The sequence below is a fragment of the Pyrus communis genome, chromosome 7 (assembly GCF_963583255.1).
Source record: "Pyrus communis chromosome 7, drPyrComm1.1, whole genome shotgun sequence".
Classification (NCBI taxonomy): domain Eukaryota; kingdom Viridiplantae; phylum Streptophyta; class Magnoliopsida; order Rosales; family Rosaceae; genus Pyrus; species Pyrus communis.
In genome coordinates this window covers 1,761,604-1,779,229 of record NC_084809.1, presented here as the reverse complement: position 1 = coordinate 1,779,229, position 17,626 = coordinate 1,761,604, and the positions used below count along the sequence as shown (strand labels likewise).

General features: G+C 38.2%; 3 protein-coding genes across 4 annotated transcripts; 1 reads left to right on the top strand and 2 right to left on the bottom strand.

The window, feature by feature from the left end:
* Positions 1 to 306: 306 nt before the first annotated feature.
* Positions 307 to 4,094, bottom strand: LOC137740035 (homeobox-leucine zipper protein HAT5-like). The gene is made up of 4 exons (XM_068479823.1): positions 3,440 to 4,094; positions 3,183 to 3,331; positions 2,153 to 2,392; positions 307 to 915 (listed from the first exon to the last, which is right to left on the bottom strand). Exons 1-4 carry the CDS (start codon positions 3,549 to 3,551, stop codon positions 412 to 414), a joined length of 1,005 nt encoding a protein of 334 aa, XP_068335924.1. The 5' UTR covers positions 3,552 to 4,094; the 3' UTR covers positions 307 to 411.
* Positions 4,095 to 10,285: 6,191 nt separating this feature from the next.
* LOC137740354 (peptidyl-prolyl cis-trans isomerase CYP38, chloroplastic-like) lies at positions 10,286 to 13,091 on the top strand. Of its 2 annotated transcripts, none has more exons than XM_068480222.1 (7): positions 10,286 to 10,600; positions 10,878 to 11,171; positions 11,266 to 11,465; positions 11,933 to 12,168; positions 12,277 to 12,419; positions 12,555 to 12,626; positions 12,710 to 13,091. In XM_068480222.1, exons 1-7 carry the CDS (start codon positions 10,442 to 10,444, stop codon positions 12,935 to 12,937), a joined length of 1,332 nt encoding a protein of 443 aa, XP_068336323.1. In that variant the 5' UTR covers positions 10,286 to 10,441; the 3' UTR covers positions 12,938 to 13,091. The 2 variants fall into 2 exon arrangements, with proteins under 2 accessions (XP_068336323.1, XP_068336322.1); XM_068480221.1 differs by having other exon boundaries at positions 10,875 to 11,171.
* Positions 13,092 to 13,207: 116 nt separating this feature from the next.
* Positions 13,208 to 17,174, bottom strand: LOC137740355 (serine/threonine-protein kinase 54-like). Its single transcript, XM_068480224.1, has 6 exons — positions 16,625 to 17,174; positions 15,421 to 15,542; positions 14,864 to 15,060; positions 14,507 to 14,681; positions 13,628 to 13,762; positions 13,208 to 13,528 (listed from the first exon to the last, which is right to left on the bottom strand). The coding sequence occupies exons 1-6, from the start codon at positions 16,914 to 16,916 to the stop codon at positions 13,322 to 13,324; spliced, it is 1,128 nt and encodes a 375-aa protein (XP_068336325.1). The 5' UTR covers positions 16,917 to 17,174; the 3' UTR covers positions 13,208 to 13,321.
* Between the last annotated feature and the right edge of the window lie 452 nt (positions 17,175 to 17,626).

Genomic DNA, 17,626 nt, shown 5'->3' with positions numbered 1-17,626 from the left:
CAGTGTGTCCTTCTTTGTTCTCTCTATAGCAGATGGTTTGTATATGTAAGTTGATTTCGGGTTTGGGTTCATCCTACATGGGATTGGCTAGACTAGCTGATACGTTTTGGAGGTTGATCGCCGTCAAAGTAGTCGGAATGCATCCCTTCTCTTTCCTCGCCAAGCTACCGGCGGTAGATGATAACTTAGAATTGCTCAGCTCGTCTCATCCGTTTGATTTGGATCATTAGCAACAATTATCTGTGATCTATGTAAGCTTAGTAGGATCAAAGAAGAGATTTGTATTGACATCTTTGGCCGCGAATATATAACGTCGTTGAGGAAAACACTTTATTATTAGGGAACACTTTCAGGGGAAATAGAGTAATTAAGCAGATAGGTAGTACACTTCAATTTAGGGGATTTAGCCATTTAGGACCACCCCCACCAGTTCAAAGAAACACCTTCCTCCTGTGCTGCTTGCTGCTCCGCTGCTGCGGCTGCAAAGACATCGGAGAAGTAACCCTGGCCGTCATCGCTACCGTCATCTTCTTCTGAGAGGACTCCGCGACGACGATGTTCTACATGATAATGTGGCGCCGTGTATTGATGATGATGATGATGAGTATCATGATCATAAGGGTAGTAATTGTGGATGTTGTTTGGGAAATTGTAGGAGTCACTGCTGTCCACAGGCTGAGGGCCTTCGGCCTCGTCCACCACTGCACTTCCTCCGCTCCCTGAGCTCAGGCGGTCCTCCACCTTGACGCTGCAGCTATACTGGAGACTAGTTATCGGAACAACCTCCGTCATCTGATCACCGGCTGGAAGAAGAGGGCCGCGCTTCTCGTCAGCGTGATCATCCGCTGCAAATGCTGCTGCTTTTGTGCTATTAGCCTGCTCTTTACCTCCAAGCTTCTCGTTTATGGAAACCACCTGTATTCATTTGATATAATTAATTAAATTCCAAATTTTCATGCGTGAGATCATATTCACCATTAAAAAAAATGCATGAGATCGTATAGTAATTAAGTTATATAACTAGATTAAAACAAGCGTGCGCGACTTCGAACGTTTAAGGGACATTCAAATTTTAATTTGAGATCTACTTCGTTAATATTGTGTAATTGATAAAGTATAAAGAGAATGCGTTCATTACAAGCGCGATGTTCCAAACTACTAATAACTCAAAAGATATTGTAACAGTAAAATCCGTCTCATAAAAGTCTTTTTAACAAAAGTACTTACTAATGAACGATGATGAAATGTCCACTAACCATTTTAACATGCATCTTTATATATATAACTTGGAAAAATACCACAGTATATTCGTTCTGTGACTCTGAAAGTGGCTTTTTTATATTCATTGGGGTTTGAAACAGATGCTATGTTTGATGGAAAGATATAAATAGTGACGAATCTGATATGTAGGGACCACATTAAATTTTCATTTGTTTTAGCTAGGTGTTCACTAAAGTACAATTTCTTTTTTATTTTTTATTTTTTTCAAAAAATAGATTTGTTGGAAAATATGTTAAATTAATCATGGATTTGAATTCACACTTTCATACAAGGGCTCAACAATAGTGAAAAAAGGGCTACTTGCAAATACAATATATAATTATAAATAAGAAAAAAATATATATTTTTTTGTCAAATGGTGGATTTTGTTAGATTAGATATTAGATTCGCTACAGACAGGGTTCGAACCTACGCTGTCATGGAATGGCTCAAGTCATTTCCATCACTGTGGTAAATGACCACTTACATAAGAAAAAGAGTTTGATCCAACACTCATATCATAGATATTTGATTTAAAAAATGAAGTGTTGGCTGTCGATTACCTACCTCACTCCCTCTCCTCTTTTATTTGGATTTAAGACTAACAACATAAAATAAACTTACACAGACAAAATCATATATGAATAATAATTTGCGGCAATATCATGCTTTTGTCCGACTTCAAATCAAGTTATTTAATATGTTATTAGCGATTTAAAAATAATTGTTATGTTCACTTTCCTTCAAACTATAACGGATTATTGCAAATGATATTTTGAAGTGCTAATAATAGTTTTCATTATTTGAAATGACTTTAATCTTTCTCTCATATGAATTGAAAAAATTACTTGGAAAACCAGGTAATGCAATACTAGTGATGATTTAAAATTACCTGGGATTTGAGCTTCTGATTCTCCTTGAGGATGGAGTCGTAATTAGACAAAAGGGTGTCATAAGAAGACTTGAGAAGGTCGTAATCCTGCTCGAGCTGCTTGGTCTTCCAACGAGCGCGGCGGTTCTGGAACCACACGGCCACCTGTCTCGGCTGCAGTCCTAGCTTCTTGGCCAGCTGAGTCTTTCGCTCCGGCTCCAGCTTGTTCTCTGTCTCAAAGCTCTTCTCCAGCATATGCACCTAATCATTTTAATTAATCACAGAGAAAAAGAATCAACACTATGTTCTCGTAACATGATCAATTTACAGCCATCAGATTGATTTTATTACTTTGATCATATTCATATCTGATGATTTGATTGCATGCTATATAAAAAAGTCAAACAGAAGAGAACAAAGTTGAGATAGATCAGATAACCATCTGATGAATCGATGCTGGTAAGGTGAATATGCCAGCTTCAGCATATATACATATATACGTATGTATGTATGTGAGTATGGTTACCATCCATTCAAAACAACAACAACAACAACAACAACAACAACCAAGTCTTATCCCACTAAGTGAGTTCACTCAATGAATCTCAGAACGCTATTGCACTTGGTTTTTGCATATTTGAGCCAAAATCTATGTCATGACCAAATATTTAGCTTAATTAGGGTTAAGGAATATAATTCTAAGGCAACTTAACAGATTAAAAAGAGAGGCAGATGTATGTTAGTTCAGTTGACCCGAACAATGTGTGTCCCTTTATACCCTAGTTCGAAATTCAGATAATGTTCAAGTAGATTAGACTATACTAGTGAAAAACACACTGATAGCCACAGAATAAACCCTAATTCTTGTTCTCGGGACACGAGATTTTAGCCACGACAAACCGTGCTTGTGTGTGGCCTCTTTGGCCATTGGCCACGGTTATACTTAATACTACTTTTCACCGGACTTTTTACATTTCATTCCGACTTTTTACTGTTAGTTTAGGATATGATCACCTTGTAAAAAAAAAAAAAAAACAAGAGACGTACAAACCTGGTCAGGAGTGAGGCGGCGCTTCTTCTCCGGCAGCTGCTCGTCGTAGTATTCCTCATCGAACAGTTCGTCCTGCGACGAGGAGGAGCTGAAAAAAGGTCGCCTCCGTGAGCTCTCCTGATCCATCAATCCCATCATCGATCTTGGGCCTTCATCATGAACAATCAACATCCATAATCCCAAATCATTAATATACTAATATCAATCAATAATCAGCTACCATAATCAACAAAGTCAAGATTTGATCAAGTAATCACCTCGAAAAACGTGATCAGGATTCCCAAGGAACAACATGTTGCCACCACCACCTTGCTGGCAAACCGCCGACGACGGCGAAGGTTCAAAGAAAAAACGGCCCGGCTCCATCATCTTTTCCAGCTAAACAACTGATCTCTTGATCTTCCTCTGGTGAACTCCGAGCGCTGGCAGGAACTGGTGGCGTGTGAAATCTCCTCCGTGGATTCTTTCTTAAAGACCGAATATTATTATGTACTTTGTTTTAAGGGGTGTGGAATTAATTAGAAAATCATAATCTTGTGGCGGAAAAAACTGGTGCTCCAAAGCAACCTCGCCGGAGTCTCCAAAGGACATATACAAAATCCCATCATACCACCACCGATCTTTTCCAGCTCCGCCGCCCGAACTACCGTTATGGCGAAGAGATATAGTAATATTGAAGCTTTATGTAAGACGGGTTCAATAGTAGAGAGTACTATCAATCAAGAAGTTGGAGTTTAACGCTCCAAAACCTCCATGGAAATTGAGATGGTAAGGCCGCTGGAGCTTAATTGAAAGTCCGCTGGAAAAGGAGGATAGGGTTTTTGCAAGGTGGTGGCAGAATTGGGATATGGTGATCGGCGTGTCGCTCCTAGGAGTTTTTTGCAGCTAAACTTGGAAGAGGCGAGTGTAGCCCATTTTATATACGTCGCATGCATGTGCAACGTCGAAAATACCCTTTGACATTGACTTCCACGGCTTTTTCTCATTGGATATTTGAGTATTTTCGACTTGTTGGACTTGAGTGCATGTGGATAAACCATTGCCACAATTTTCGTGACAAATCTAGACGTACTCAAGTTAATCACGGTGTAGTTTAGTGTGTGATGCGAATTCTAAGTATTTTACAGGGCTAGCTTAAGATTCGATTTCTAAAACTAGTGAACTATACGATGGTAGTTAAAGAGAAGTTGCAGTACCTTTGTGAGTCTTCTCAACTTTTAAAATAGTAAACTGACGTGGCTTCGCCACCAATTGATTTTATTTTTTTAATTTTTTTTTTGTGTAAGAGAAGAAAAGTTGAGTAAAGGAATATGTTTATTACTTTGCAATCTGATAAAATCTTATTTTACGTAATTTAAACTAGATTATAATACCATTCGAATAAGATGAAAATGATTTTACATCTATCAAATCACGAAATTTTATTTTCTTTGAATATTTTGAAGAGAATAATTCCATTCATAAAAAAAAAGACCAAAACTAATAATTTTTTTTGTAGTGATGCAACAAGGACGGGCCCACTGCACATCTGTTCATGTGGGATGGGGCGTGGGGTGTGCGGGTTTTTGAGGCTTATGGTGGTGCGAGTGCCAGCCAATAAACAGGTCCCATGCTTGGTGGTCGGGGGATTGTCTGATCCACATCACTCCAATTGTTGTGTTCCGATAAACGGTTCTGATTCTCTCCTTTTTTTCTAAACTTTTTTGACCCGGCCAACTCCAACCATGTCTCTCTCTCTCTCTATCAATTTTTTATGCAAATATCATAACCAACTTCTAAACTCAATTGCTAATGGAGAATCTCAACATTTCTTTTTCATTTGATATAAAATATTCATGAGAGTGATTTCTGCACATTCATTTTTTTTTTTCTTTCAATTTTTATAATTCTTTACTTGAATAAATTAAATGAGAACAAATCGGCAAAAGTAAATACCATATCACTTGCTCTTTGTCTATAAACCCTACAAGTTACAAATTTCGTTAAGTTTTTAAGGGATGGGCTAGTGGGTTTGTCACGACAGTACATCCTTTCGGAGGCTGAAAAGACTTACAGAGACATTTCAAAATTATTGACAAAGTATGTTCCACATAATACAACAAGGATCAAACACAAGTTAATACCTTTAATTTTAGAGTTTTCTTCTTCTTGTTCTTGCCTAAACCATAGCAAAATCCTTGCTTAAATGTTCCTTTTGCTAAGTAGCTGTAAGCCTATAACCAATTTCCTATATAAATGCAAAGCAGAAGAAACAAAAGGGAGTGGCCTCGTTTAAATTAAAGTCAAATGAAAATGGTGGGGTTACTTTTTTATTTCTAATCATTTCATTGTTGATATTTGACATAATTTATGATTTTTCGAGAATCAAGAGATAAAATTTGATAAGGCTGATTGATTAGAACAACTTCTATATCATAAAATCAATATGGAGTAAGGTAGAATTGAAATACATGGTAAGGATCCTCTCCGAATCCCCGATAAGGATCTTTATACTAGCATCAGCGCGGACCTTGTAACCCTCATCCTCACGACCAGCAGGCCGTCTTTCTCTCGTTGCCACCGGCAATGACGGTGAGCTGGGATCAATGACATAATCGACATCTTAACCCAAAATTTTATCCCAAGACTTGGCTACTATTCCCCTATGTGAGTGACGAACGCAGTCATATTTTAGTGCTTATAGCAATATTGTGCCACGCACTTAATATTATAATGTAGTTGAAGATGATGTTTTCAATAGTTTAATTACTAGTGCCAAAATTATGCCATTTTCTTTCTCTAATACTTGAATTCAACCTCCATACTTAATATTTTTTTAGTTCTATACTTTTAAATTAAATATAAGAAAGATAAAAAACTTATAAATCATTCAAGGGAATCGAGGGGTGAAATGTACTTGTCATGTGGTGCATCAAACGTACAATAAGTTGATTAACAAACGATTTGTCAATATTGCCGAAATATAATATAAAAGGTAATGCTTGGAGACTATATTTAAATTATATTTTGTATATTAGATATAGTTGTTAATGATTGAATTGATACTTAAGTGTTGATTAACGTACTTATTTCTTATTGGTGGAACATCATATAATTTGAATTGTAGTCTAAAAAGTTGGTCAACCTAAGTATATAATATATTAAAGAAATGTTTGTTGAGAGTATCAATCCCACGTCGGAAAAATGAAGAACCTTGCTTGCGCTTATAAGTAATTGCGGTATTCCCCCATATTGCCAATTAATTTTAAGGAAAACTAATGAAAATAACTTTAAAACTTTGAGTTTTAACGATAAGGACAAAATAAAAGGTAAACTAAATAGTACTAGTATTGATTTTTTAGTGTAAAAATGTGGTTTTTCGTTAAAGTGAACAGTACCTGAAGCTTTTCGTTAAAGTTCCTATAATTTTATGGTGGAATCTCAACTTTATTTATGGTATTAGAACAAGGTTGTCGTATGTATGAAACCCCTGACCACATGTACTTCATGTCACCCGATTTGTGATGTTCAAATATATATAAGAATTGCAGGTTGTCTGGCAACTGCACTTGGAAGAGGGGAACCATCAAACTTCGTATTTATGGGACCCTGAGAGAATCAAAGTTTTGCTTTTTGTAGTGGAAGATAAAGGAAAAATAGAGCCTAGCTACAAAAGTAACAAAGTTACAAAACATAAGAAACTTTAAGTAAATTTTTCTAATTATTTTCTTCTTCCTTTTAATTAAATAATTTCAGTCGACTAATTTGAAAGGTGTAAAGGCATCTTTTCAAAAGGATGTTGCATACTCTGCTAGTTTTCGATTATTTTGTCCCGATAAGAATTTGTATCAACCATTGCACATGAAGACCTTATTTGTGAATATTCAACGCCTTGGTTATAATTTTTCTTATAAGCGTTATTATTATTCTAAGCTAGATTACGATAAAGGAGAATAATTTGAACTCAGCATACAATAGGTTGAAGAGAAAGACTTTATTCACCAAGACAGTTTACCATTTAGTAATTTTGCTTCCTTAATTATAAGTTAATTATACTGATAATTTAACGAAGGCATTAGCAGATTTTTTACCACAGTTTCAAAATGATTTACAGTGGATAAACTCAGAGATCATTTCAATCGATTTTCATTGTTAGAATCAAATTGTAAAGTTATGTCAATCTTAAAGACTATTCTGATTAAACAATGTAAAGGGAAAAAAAAAAAAAGCCCGGATGCACGTTATTTTGGTGCTTACCAAGGTGGTCCATTTGGTATTGGCAGGCAGGAATTTTCCTCTATGTCAACCCCTCATTGGTAGCCTAGCTAGAAAAGAAAACCACAGATATGCATATATTATATGTATTTGGTGAGTTCATATATAGAACATTGACTTAAGCAATCTAGATCAAAGCATGTGATGTGTCATGATAAAATGATGGAGGTGCACATGTGTAAGCATCTTAAGTTTGTCGTAGAAAATAAGCAATATAATATTAATGAAATCGAGAAAATTAAAATGTTCAAGCAATACAACTGATAAAAAATGCAGCTCGAATCTTATAGATTGCAAAGTAGCTTATCATAGGGATATATTTGATAGATATTAAGTTTTTACTTACGCATTTCAAGTTTGAAATTTTACACTTATCTAATTATTGTAATAATTTTGAATTTACTCTCTCTCTTTAATAATAAAAAGTTAAAAAAACATAGAGATCTAATTCACATCTAACATTTTTTATTTATTTAAATTTTGATAAATTTAAGATTTGAAATAGTATTGATAGATCATAGATTAGATGAATGTCCACTTTCCATGTGTTGGCCAGTTGTGTGCCAATGGCTTTGTTCTCTAATGTGGGAATATATACGTAGCAAATTCAAATTTAATAATTTAGAAAAGAAAAAAGAAAAAAAAAGAATCAAATTGAACAATTAAAATAAAAATAGACACTTCTCATCCTAAGAAGGAATGAGATTCACTTCTCCCCAGAAGATAACAAGTCTTGAGAATCTGTTTCTTTAAGCAAGAAAGATGGTAAACATTTTACAAGTACAATTTTGTCAATCTTTTATTCTCTTCAAACTATAGCAGCAATAGGGTTTCTGAGTCAGCAACGGAATCAAGGAAACAGCCCTATCATCGATCACTTTTTCTCCTTTTTCAGTGGACTTAGCTTCCGCCGGCGAGCACATTGTGTATAAAACGTGTCTATCTCTTTTCAAGATTAGGTGTGCATATTCTCCACCTTTATTTAGGGGAGAATACTTTCACAATACAGTGTAACTACTTTCTTCTTACGTGAGATAAGAAGAGATACTGACCCCGGAACTGAGAATGAAAAGTCGTCAAAAGATTCGCAATCTTGCTCTTGAACTTAGTTGAGTCACGAAGATCAAGTTGGATAGATATTATATCAGTTTGATGAACTAAAGATAACTATATATCCACCATTGTGCTTAAGAGACTTTGTCCGTGAGATTAATATAAGTAGGTTCATTTTTTAGGATTAATCTAGAGTATATACCAAGTAGCACCATCATTTATCATTCAATCTCACACGTTAAAAAAGTATCCATTCTCTCTCTCTCTCTCTCTCTCTCTCTCTCTCTCTCTCTCTCTCTCTAGATCTGCTGCATGCAAGGGGAGTGTTGGTGCTTTTGTTGTCCACCCAATTAGTCAAAAGGATACCCTCCCATTTAGTCTCTTACTTCAATTGTAAGGAAAGAGACTAAACGGAAGAGTATCTTTTAACTAGAAGTGGATTAGAACTTTAGGGGAGGTCCAATTGTCCCACAGTGTAATGAAATGAAAGAGAGAGAGAGAGAGAGAGAGAGAGAGAGAGAGAGAGAGGGAGAGAGAGAGAGAGGGAATGGAAAGCAACGAATTCAAAAAAGGAGGAGGGCACCAGGCACCTGAGAAAGAACAATGCTTTTAAGATATGTTTCTGTGCGTGTATGGTGGATAGTGGCCATCAATATTACCCATCATCAACATAAAGTAGAACAAATACAATGCTTCTCTCTCTCTCTCTCTCTCTCTCTCTCTCTCTCTCGCTCTCTCTCTCTCTCTACAAGTACATACTATATGTCACGTCCATTTATCCATCTTCCAAAGCCTTTGTCTTTGCAATCGATGGCTTTGGCGGGTCTCAATATAGAATATGTCTTGTAATTGAGTGTATATAATATCGTCTGTCTTATTGATTGAGTATGAAATAAAAACAAAAGTGTATACAACTCAATGATATCATGGATACTCTCCTTTAGGAGGTAAACTTGTCACACATGTTAATTTTTTGTCATTAATTTTCTTCAATTCATTCGATTCGAAGGCTGAAAATTGAGAGATATATGTAAAAAATAAAAATGAATATGTGAATAGCACTACCACACTGCAATTCAGCTGGTTAACGCATCTGTGAGCAGTCTTACTTTAATGGGCTGAAAGTAGCCCATAAGTGATGGATTGTTGTGCATCTTTGGTATCAACGAACAGTCTCACTTTGATGGGCTGAAGGTTGCATCTATCCAATAGGCCCGCCCATGATGCCACAAAACTCTGGGAATGTTGAAAAGACGGCTACAAGGCCAGAGGAAGAACCTACTGCGTACGACACCCACTGTATTTCGGTCCGACGCGACTCTTGTTGGTCTTATTCTAGGTAAGTTAATGTTGAAAAATATTTTTGAAATCAATCTTTAATAAAAGTATAAGTTAATTTTGAAAAAAACGCTTCCTGCAAAAAAAAAAAAAAAAAAGCACATAACTATTTCCTTCACCAACTCATCAAACTTGAGTTTTAGAGGTCGAAACAATACCATGGTCAAAAATCGACAGGCAAGAAACTTGACAAATATGCCCTCTTGTTACCAATTTACCTCGAGAAAAAAGTCTATTAAACAAGTAATTAGATACGTGTACTTTTCAAATATTTCCATCAACACTCCCCTGCGAAAAATCAAGAGTTTTGAAGACTCAAAATCCAAGAGTTGAAAGTATCTTATCCAGAGGGTGAAGACTGAGGATGATGACGACCCAATCACCATGTGCCACGCTGCCACAAATCTACCATTATTTTGTTATGAGTGAGAGAGAGTAGAGAGAGAGATAGAGAGAGAGAGAGAGAGCGCAACAGAGCAGCAAGTCTGCAGCAAAACCAACCCCAACTCGCCAATCGCCTTATCCAAACTATTATCCAATCCCCCTCCCTCCCACCTCTCTCTCTCAGCCTGCTAATGTCAACTAACTAGAATCCTGCAAATTGTCAAACTCCAATGGCAGCCCTCCTCTCCTGCCACTACTCTGCTGCTTCTCCAGCTTCCTCCTCCAAATTCTTCAGCGGCCACCGCACTCCCTTCTCAATTCCCCACAACCACCTTGCAACCCGCCGTTCTTCCCCACGCCCTGTCCAATGCCAGATCCACAACCAACAGGTGCCATTTTTTGTTTAAATTTTCAGCATTTTTATTCAATCAAATTCTTGGCAGTCAATATATTTTTTACAATATTAGAATGTACGAACCGTATAGAATATTGGGTACTTTGTTAAGTTCGAATCTTTTCAGAAATCTGTGACATTTTTCTGCAAAAGTTGATTGTATATAGAACCCATTAAGCATCTTCACTTGTTTATGCAGAAAGGGAAGATCTTTTGCTGAAAAATGTTGATTGTATATAGAATCCACTAAGCATTTTCACTTGTTACAGCAGAAGGGGATGTCATTCTCCATCAAGGAGTGCGCGATTTCGATAGCATTGGCGGTGGGATTAGTAACAGGAGTTCCTGCATTGGATTGGACTAGCAATGCCTTTGCCGCGGCTAATCCAGCGGTGCCTGATGTATCTGTACTGATCTCTGGACCGCCGATAAAGGACCCGGGGGCATTGCTGAGATACGCTCTGCCTATTGATAATAAAGCTATCAGGGAAGTACAGAAACCGCTTGAAGATATTACTGAGAGTCTCAAGGTAGCTGGGGTCAGAGCACTCGATTCCGTTGAGAGGGTAATTCATGAAACAATTTCTTTCATTGCCTTCATTGTGTTTATGTATGAGGAACTTAGATAGATGGTGACTGAGACTTTGAGTTGGGATGCAGAATTTGAGGCAGGCATCTCGAGCGCTGACGCAGGGGAAGTCTTTAATTGTATCTGGATTAGCTGAATCGAAGAAGGAACACGGAGTTGAATTGCTTGCCAAGCTGGAAGCTGGAATGAATGAGCTTCAACAGATTGTGGAGGATAGAGATAGAGATGCAGTAGCAGCAAAACAGAAGGAGCTGCTTCAGTATGTCGGGGGGTGAGTATTTCGCAGAAAAATTTACTTGTGCCATGGTGAAGAATTTTGGCTTTGTAATTTCGTTACGTTTAATTGATCTACATGAACAGAAAACCGCCTCTTATGACATATCAGAGTGGCTGTAAGAAGCTAAAACTGTGCGAGTGTAAGAAAGTAGAGGTATTGAATTCCAAAATGCATTATTTCTGTCCAAAAAAACTGCAGAGTTGCGGTTGTAGGAATTTTCATGTTTATGAGTGAGACACTGAGCGATAGAAAGACCATTAGTAAAACTGAGACTCAATCAGCCAGCATTGTTTGCGGCAAATACTAGAAAAAGCACCCGCTATGCCCCCTAGTATCGATTGAGCTAGAGCTGAAAAGACGTTGAAGTGTGCGAGGATTGTCAGTTATAACATGCGTATCCTCATATATGCCCTTGTCATTGACTGCAGCTGAGATCTTCCTGGGGCATTGGGTTTCTGCAGTGTTGAAGAGGATATGGTGGACGGATTCCCTTACGAAGTGCCTGAAGAATACCAAAGCATGCCTCTGTTGAAGGGGAGAGCAACGGTGGATATGAAGGTCAAGGTTAAGGACAATCCCAGCCTTACTGATTGTGTCTTCCGTATTGTTCTTGATGGTTACAACGCCCCTGTTACTGCCGGGAACTTTGTAGACTTGGTAGAACGACACTTCTACGATGGCATGGAAATCCAAAGAGGTAACATCTCATAGTAAATATGCACTCTTATGTATTTCAAATTTATGTTTACTAGTTCATCTGACCTCAAAACTTAAAATTTCGACTTGCCTTTGCTTTCGCTTGCAGCGGATGGTTTTGTCGTACAAACTGGTGATCCTGAAGGACCTGCAGAGGGTTTCATAGATCCAAGTACAGAGAAAACCAGGACAATACCATTAGAAATCATGGTCGAGGGAGAGAAAGTACCTTTTTATGGAGCAACTTTGGAAGTAAGCTTCTCACACCTCCCTCCCTCTGTTTGTATCCGACGAACGAAAGTACCGGAACTTAATGCAAAAAGCCTACTATAATCTGTGTTTGCTTATACTGCGTAGACATTGATTGTGAAATTCGTATTTTGACAGGAGCTCGGGCTGTACAAGACACAAACAAAGCTCCCGTTTAATGCGTTCGGAACAATGGCTATGGCGAGAGATGTAAGATCAACGTCGCGGTTCATCTTTTCTCGTTTGATCGATTCAGAAGTTGAGATTAAATGGTTTTCAAATTTTGTTGGCAGGAATTTGAGGACAATTCTGCTTCCAGCCAGGTGTTCTGGCTGCTCAAGGAAAGTGAGCTAACTCCAAGCAATTCCAATATATTGGATGGGAGGTATGCAGTGTTTGGATATGTAACGGAGAACGAGGACTTGTTGGCAGATTTGAAAGTTGGTGATGTTATTGAATCAATCCAAGTAGTTTCTGGCCTGGAAAATCTTGCCAATCCAAGCTACAAGATTGCTGGCTAGGGACCGTTCTGTACTACTTTGTAATTTAATTCCGGGATCCGGCGGTCGCATTCCAGGATCCGGTGGCAACCGTCGTATTGTTTTGAGAGAATTTGTACCATTTGTTTGGAGAATATTGTATTCACTTGGTGTTTTCTATATAAACATTAGACAATCTGGTCCTGTCCTGTGCTGTGCTTGGGAAATTAGCATAAAGAAACAAAAGCCTTACAAGTTTATAGTCCAACAAGTAACTGATGTTGCAGAGCACATATTAAACCTACAGCCTCCACACTTTTGTATTCACTTCTCTCAATCTATTCAATTCAATCAAACACAAATTGAATTTCCCGAGCGGACACGGTCCCTTCGCGTCTCTCGCTTGCCCAACGAGGAGCAAATCTTTCAAGGTCCGCGGTACTTTAGGAAACAGAAACAACCCTGCGGCTGATCCCCGGGGATCATACCTCCACCTTTAGATGTGTCAATGGCCTCCAACATGGCCACCACCTCGTCCATCTCAGGCCGCCTGTCAGGGTTAGCGTCCCAACATCGCTTCATCACATTTGCAAGAGCACTTGGGCAACAACGAGGTATCTCTGGCCTCAGATTCTGTAGTTTCATATAGATATATGAATTTTCTTTTAGCATACAACTTTGACGCAATAACTTATCTCGTGGATTCTAAGAAATCTTATGGATTTTATCTACCTGGCGGACAACGGCTGATGTCACTTCCGAGAAGCTGAGATCAGGATACGGCATGTCACAACAGTATATTTCCCACAAGCAGATACCGAAACTGTACACATCACATTTTCTGTTATACGGGTGGCCATTTAGAACCTGTTCCATCCCGCCATTGACAAAAAGTCAGATACAGAAATACAGAAATATAGAGGAAATAGCAGGAAACCACACAATCTTATGATCTACAAGCAACTCGTTGACCATAAACAGATGTTCAATAACAGAAACGAGCAGCATCGGACTAAATAAAGCAACTCGTCATTTTTTGTTCATATGAAGATCCATTATATTGGTGTCATGTATAGGTTTGCTGTCCATCACGGCACAGCCAAATAGTGGGAACATCACTGAGGTATGTTATGGCACTCCGGGTCCATCTGCAGTGTTGGAAATATTTGAGGCAAAATCATGACGTATAGATGTACATCTTTCTCTACAAGAAATCTACGAAGACCATCACATTTTTTGGAATGAAATTTCTATTTTGAGAACATATTTCCCAACACATAACTATTTTTGCTTATTTACTGATGTAACCTACTGAAGCGGAGTTTCTATCAGGAATTATTTTGTCGGGATATACAAAACATTACAAATGCATCCAAATACAGCATATTAATAACACAATCTAGAGAGAGAAACATCTCATTCTTTGTAGGGAAAATTCTTGCACGTGTCAGTTCGAACAAAACCCAGCAAGGTAAACAACATGACAGCCTTCTATGATTAACCGACAGGGAGAACTCTGCAGCCTGAAGGCTACAAACCCACACAAGGTTGCATGCATGCAAATAAGGTGCATTGCTAAAGATTTAAATTAAAGTTAATCAAAGGGTATACCTCTGGAGCCATGTAACCGAGGGTTCCAGTTTCCCCAGTCATTTCATTAGGATTTGAAGCCTCAACACGAGCAACCCCAAAGTCGGCTATTTTTACAGCTCGTGTCTTGTCCAGAAGCATGTTTTCTGTTTTAACATCTCTGTGAACAATCTTCTTCGAATGAAGATAGCACAAACTACAAAAAATACAGAGAATGGCAGTTCAATCCTCACATTAAAGAAATACAAAAACTCTGCACGTTCAAAGAACAAGGTCAATATATAGCAACTAACATGTCTTCTTGGAAGTTGAAAAGGTTTAAATATATCAAAGATCCAAAGAATAAAATAAAATAAAGATGGAGTGCGCGAATATGACCCTCGTGCAAGATCCAATGCCAGTTGGACAACTAGTTTGAACGCCAGCTTCCTTCTGCGGTTCTTTATGAGGTAAGATTTCAGTGCACCGCCAGGACAATATTCAACAACAACACAACAAACATTACTTGGCATGCCAACTTGGCCATTATCTGCTTGTATGTGTAGCTCCGATGATCCCATTGTAGCCCCTATAAACTGCAAAGAAAGATTTGGCAAGAATAAGTTATACGGTGTTGACGTAAGCAAACCAATTCATATAACAATAAGACTCCAACTGGATCAAGTTTGTGGGTGCTCCACGCCATACTGAATCAGGCCAAGAAAAAAGCGACATTGCATCTTGAGAACCGACATCCGCTTTAAAGTTAATTTTGTTTCGACACAGCTATCTTGTATTTATGTTGAATTCCAACACTACAGTAAATTCTGTAGATACATGGTTCTAACTAAGAGGTTAAAGAAGACAACGTATGAGAATGTTTCACTTATGCTTTTCCATTTAAAACGTTATGTGAAAGCTCATAACATACAATAGTGAAGACATCGAAATGTTACCTTGGTTACATTAGGGTGCTCAAGCTTATGCCAGACAGCAACTTCTTGAGTAAAAGCTGCTCTTAGTGAAGCTATTTCAGCATCTGATCTATGCCCCTCTTCTCCCCAATCTAGAAGTTTAACTGGACATTGGAAAAAGAGGGAAAGGTAAGAGTTAACGTACAGGTATTTCTATGATTCAGGTTAAATTACACAAACAGATCAATGAAGGGTCTCTCGATCCTAAACAGCCACGTCAACAGTTTAATAAATACAAAACGTCAAACATAATGAGACAATTATCATATAAAGTATCTCCTACTGATCCAAGCCTAATTATGGTCTTCACCATAGATTAATTTGGACTATTTCCATTTCTTGGTTGAATTACTTTGAACGAGAGTCTCACGAATGCTAAGATGACAACTCATCTGGCAGATTAGTAGCTAGCCAGTTTTGAGTCAATAATCTTCCTATGCACAGCTTGTGTCTCCAAGTGAGAAGTTAAAAAAGTGCATATCTTTAATAAATTAAGATGCAAACGTTCTTTTTAATGGGAAAAAAAAATGCAATTATTACAGCTAACTACCAGCTGCTCTCCCAATCCGTGAATCACGGACATTGTGCTGCAAGGGTCTATCACAAGCCCCTCTAATTACTAACAAAAATGCATAAGAGACACTTCCCCTCTGTTGTAGCTAATCAAATTCAGGATATTAAGAAAAAGAACAACAACAAAAAATCAGAAGCCTTCAAGAAATCCCCGTGCGCATTGGAAAATAACGGTGAGATTCAAGGAACTAGCTTAAGAAAAAGTTGCAGAGAAGCCTGAAACTTCTATGACACCATTGAGATGGAGACAAAACGAGCAAGTTCAGGTGCTTCTCAAACAAAGCACTGTGCTTCCAAAAGCACTTCCATTTCATTTATGAGCCAAAAACCAATAGGTTTTTAATTCATTGCATTCAAAAGTCATACATATAAACAAACTAAAACATCCTGCGTTAAATACAAACCAATATAAACGTCACTATATTTTTCTACACACAGAAAACTTCAAAACAATGGCGTCCATGACGTCCAAAGAAGCAATCTCACACATGCATGTATATATCGAAAGGATGAGTTTTTCCAGGAAATATCAATTCCAATAAATGGGCACAATCAGAACCCAAACAAAATATAAAAATTCCAATAAAAAAGAAGTGTGGCAAAAAAGCAGTACCGGCGACGTCTTGGCCGTCGTAAATGCCACGGTGAACCGCGCCAAAAGTGCCACGAGCTATAGCGCCCTTGACGACGAGCTTGGAGGGATCAATCTCCCACTCTTGCCTTCTGGGAGTGTTACTCCTCGACGCCGCCACTGCCTCTTCGTCTTCCTCCGGCTTCTTGTTCTTCTCCATCGTCCATGCCCTGCTGAGGTGCCGCTGCAGCTGCTCGTCCAAGCTCTTCAGATCTATCTGATCCGCCCTCACATACCCCCCTCCGCCTCCGCCGCCGTCGGTCTTCTCCTTCATTTTTTTTCACAGTTTGGTGTCAGAAAGTAAAGAAAGCTCGCTGCTTTTGGGGTAGTCAGTCAGTCACTGTATCGAAAGCTGTCCGCTTCTTGTGAGGATGTTGCAGAAGGTGGAGGAGGAGAAGGGTTATAAATGGTGTCACCAAGATCGAGCAGTAGTAGTGTTACTCTGTTGCTTCTCTCGCCATCATCCATGTGGGCACATGGATTTTGCCTGAGGACGACGTGTGTTTCTGACCCACCTCACTCTCTCGCCCACTTTTTCCCTCTCTCTCTCTCTCTCTCCCCTCTCTTTTCTTCTAATGCTTTGTGTCCTTCAACATAATACATCATTTACCTCATCTTCTATAGAGATGTGATTTTTTGCAAATTTTCGGTCGACATGTCTATATGACAACTTTCATATTTTATGGACGAGCGTAAATTTAGGTGAGTTCAGGTAAAATTAAAAAGAAACACTTAAGTTCTTATGTTTTGGTGAAAGATGTCATACAGATTACATGGTCAAGTTGTTGAATGCAAAATTTTCTCTTATCTTATCTCAAAAAGATCAATTCTGATCTATCTTGTTCGTGAAAGATTCCTAAATATAATTGCATACGTGTTTAGAGTTGTTTATAAAAGAAATATATCTCCAGCTACACATCAAACTCTCTCCCAGACCATGCCATAATCTGTGGATTTATGTGCAAGTTTTATTAGTAAGTGAAT

Excerpts from the sequence above, each read along its gene's own strand:
- LOC137740355 (XM_068480224.1), bottom strand. The coding sequence starts at position 16,916 with ATGAAGGAGAAGACCGACGGCGGCGGAGGCGGAGGGGGGTATGTGAGG. Across the intron at positions 15,543-16,624 it reads CGACGGCCAAGACGTCGCCG|TTAAACTTCTAGATTGGGGA; the intron begins GTACTGCTTTTT and ends TCCAATGTCCAG. Across the intron at positions 13,763-14,506 it reads TCGGTTACATGGCTCCAGAG|GTTCTAAATGGCCACCCGTA; the intron begins GTATACCCTTTG and ends GGGATGGAACAG.
- LOC137740035 (XM_068479823.1), bottom strand. The coding sequence starts at position 3,551 with ATGATGGAGCCGGGCCGTTTTTTCTTTGAACCTTCGCCGTCGTCGGCG. Across the intron at positions 3,332-3,439 it reads TCCTGATCACGTTTTTCGAG|GCCCAAGATCGATGATGGGA; the intron begins GTGATTACTTGA and ends TTCATGATGAAG. Across the intron at positions 916-2,152 it reads ATCAGAAGCTCAAATCCCAG|GTGGTTTCCATAAACGAGAA; the intron begins GTAATTTTAAAT and ends AAATGAATACAG.
- LOC137740354 (XM_068480221.1), top strand. The coding sequence starts at position 10,442 with ATGGCAGCCCTCCTCTCCTGCCACTACTCTGCTGCTTCTCCAGCTTCC. Across the intron at positions 10,601-10,874 it reads GCCAGATCCACAACCAACAG|CAGAAGGGGATGTCATTCTC; the intron begins GTGCCATTTTTT and ends CACTTGTTACAG. Across the intron at positions 11,466-11,932 it reads CTGCTTCAGTATGTCGGGGG|TGTTGAAGAGGATATGGTGG; the intron begins GTGAGTATTTCG and ends GGGTTTCTGCAG.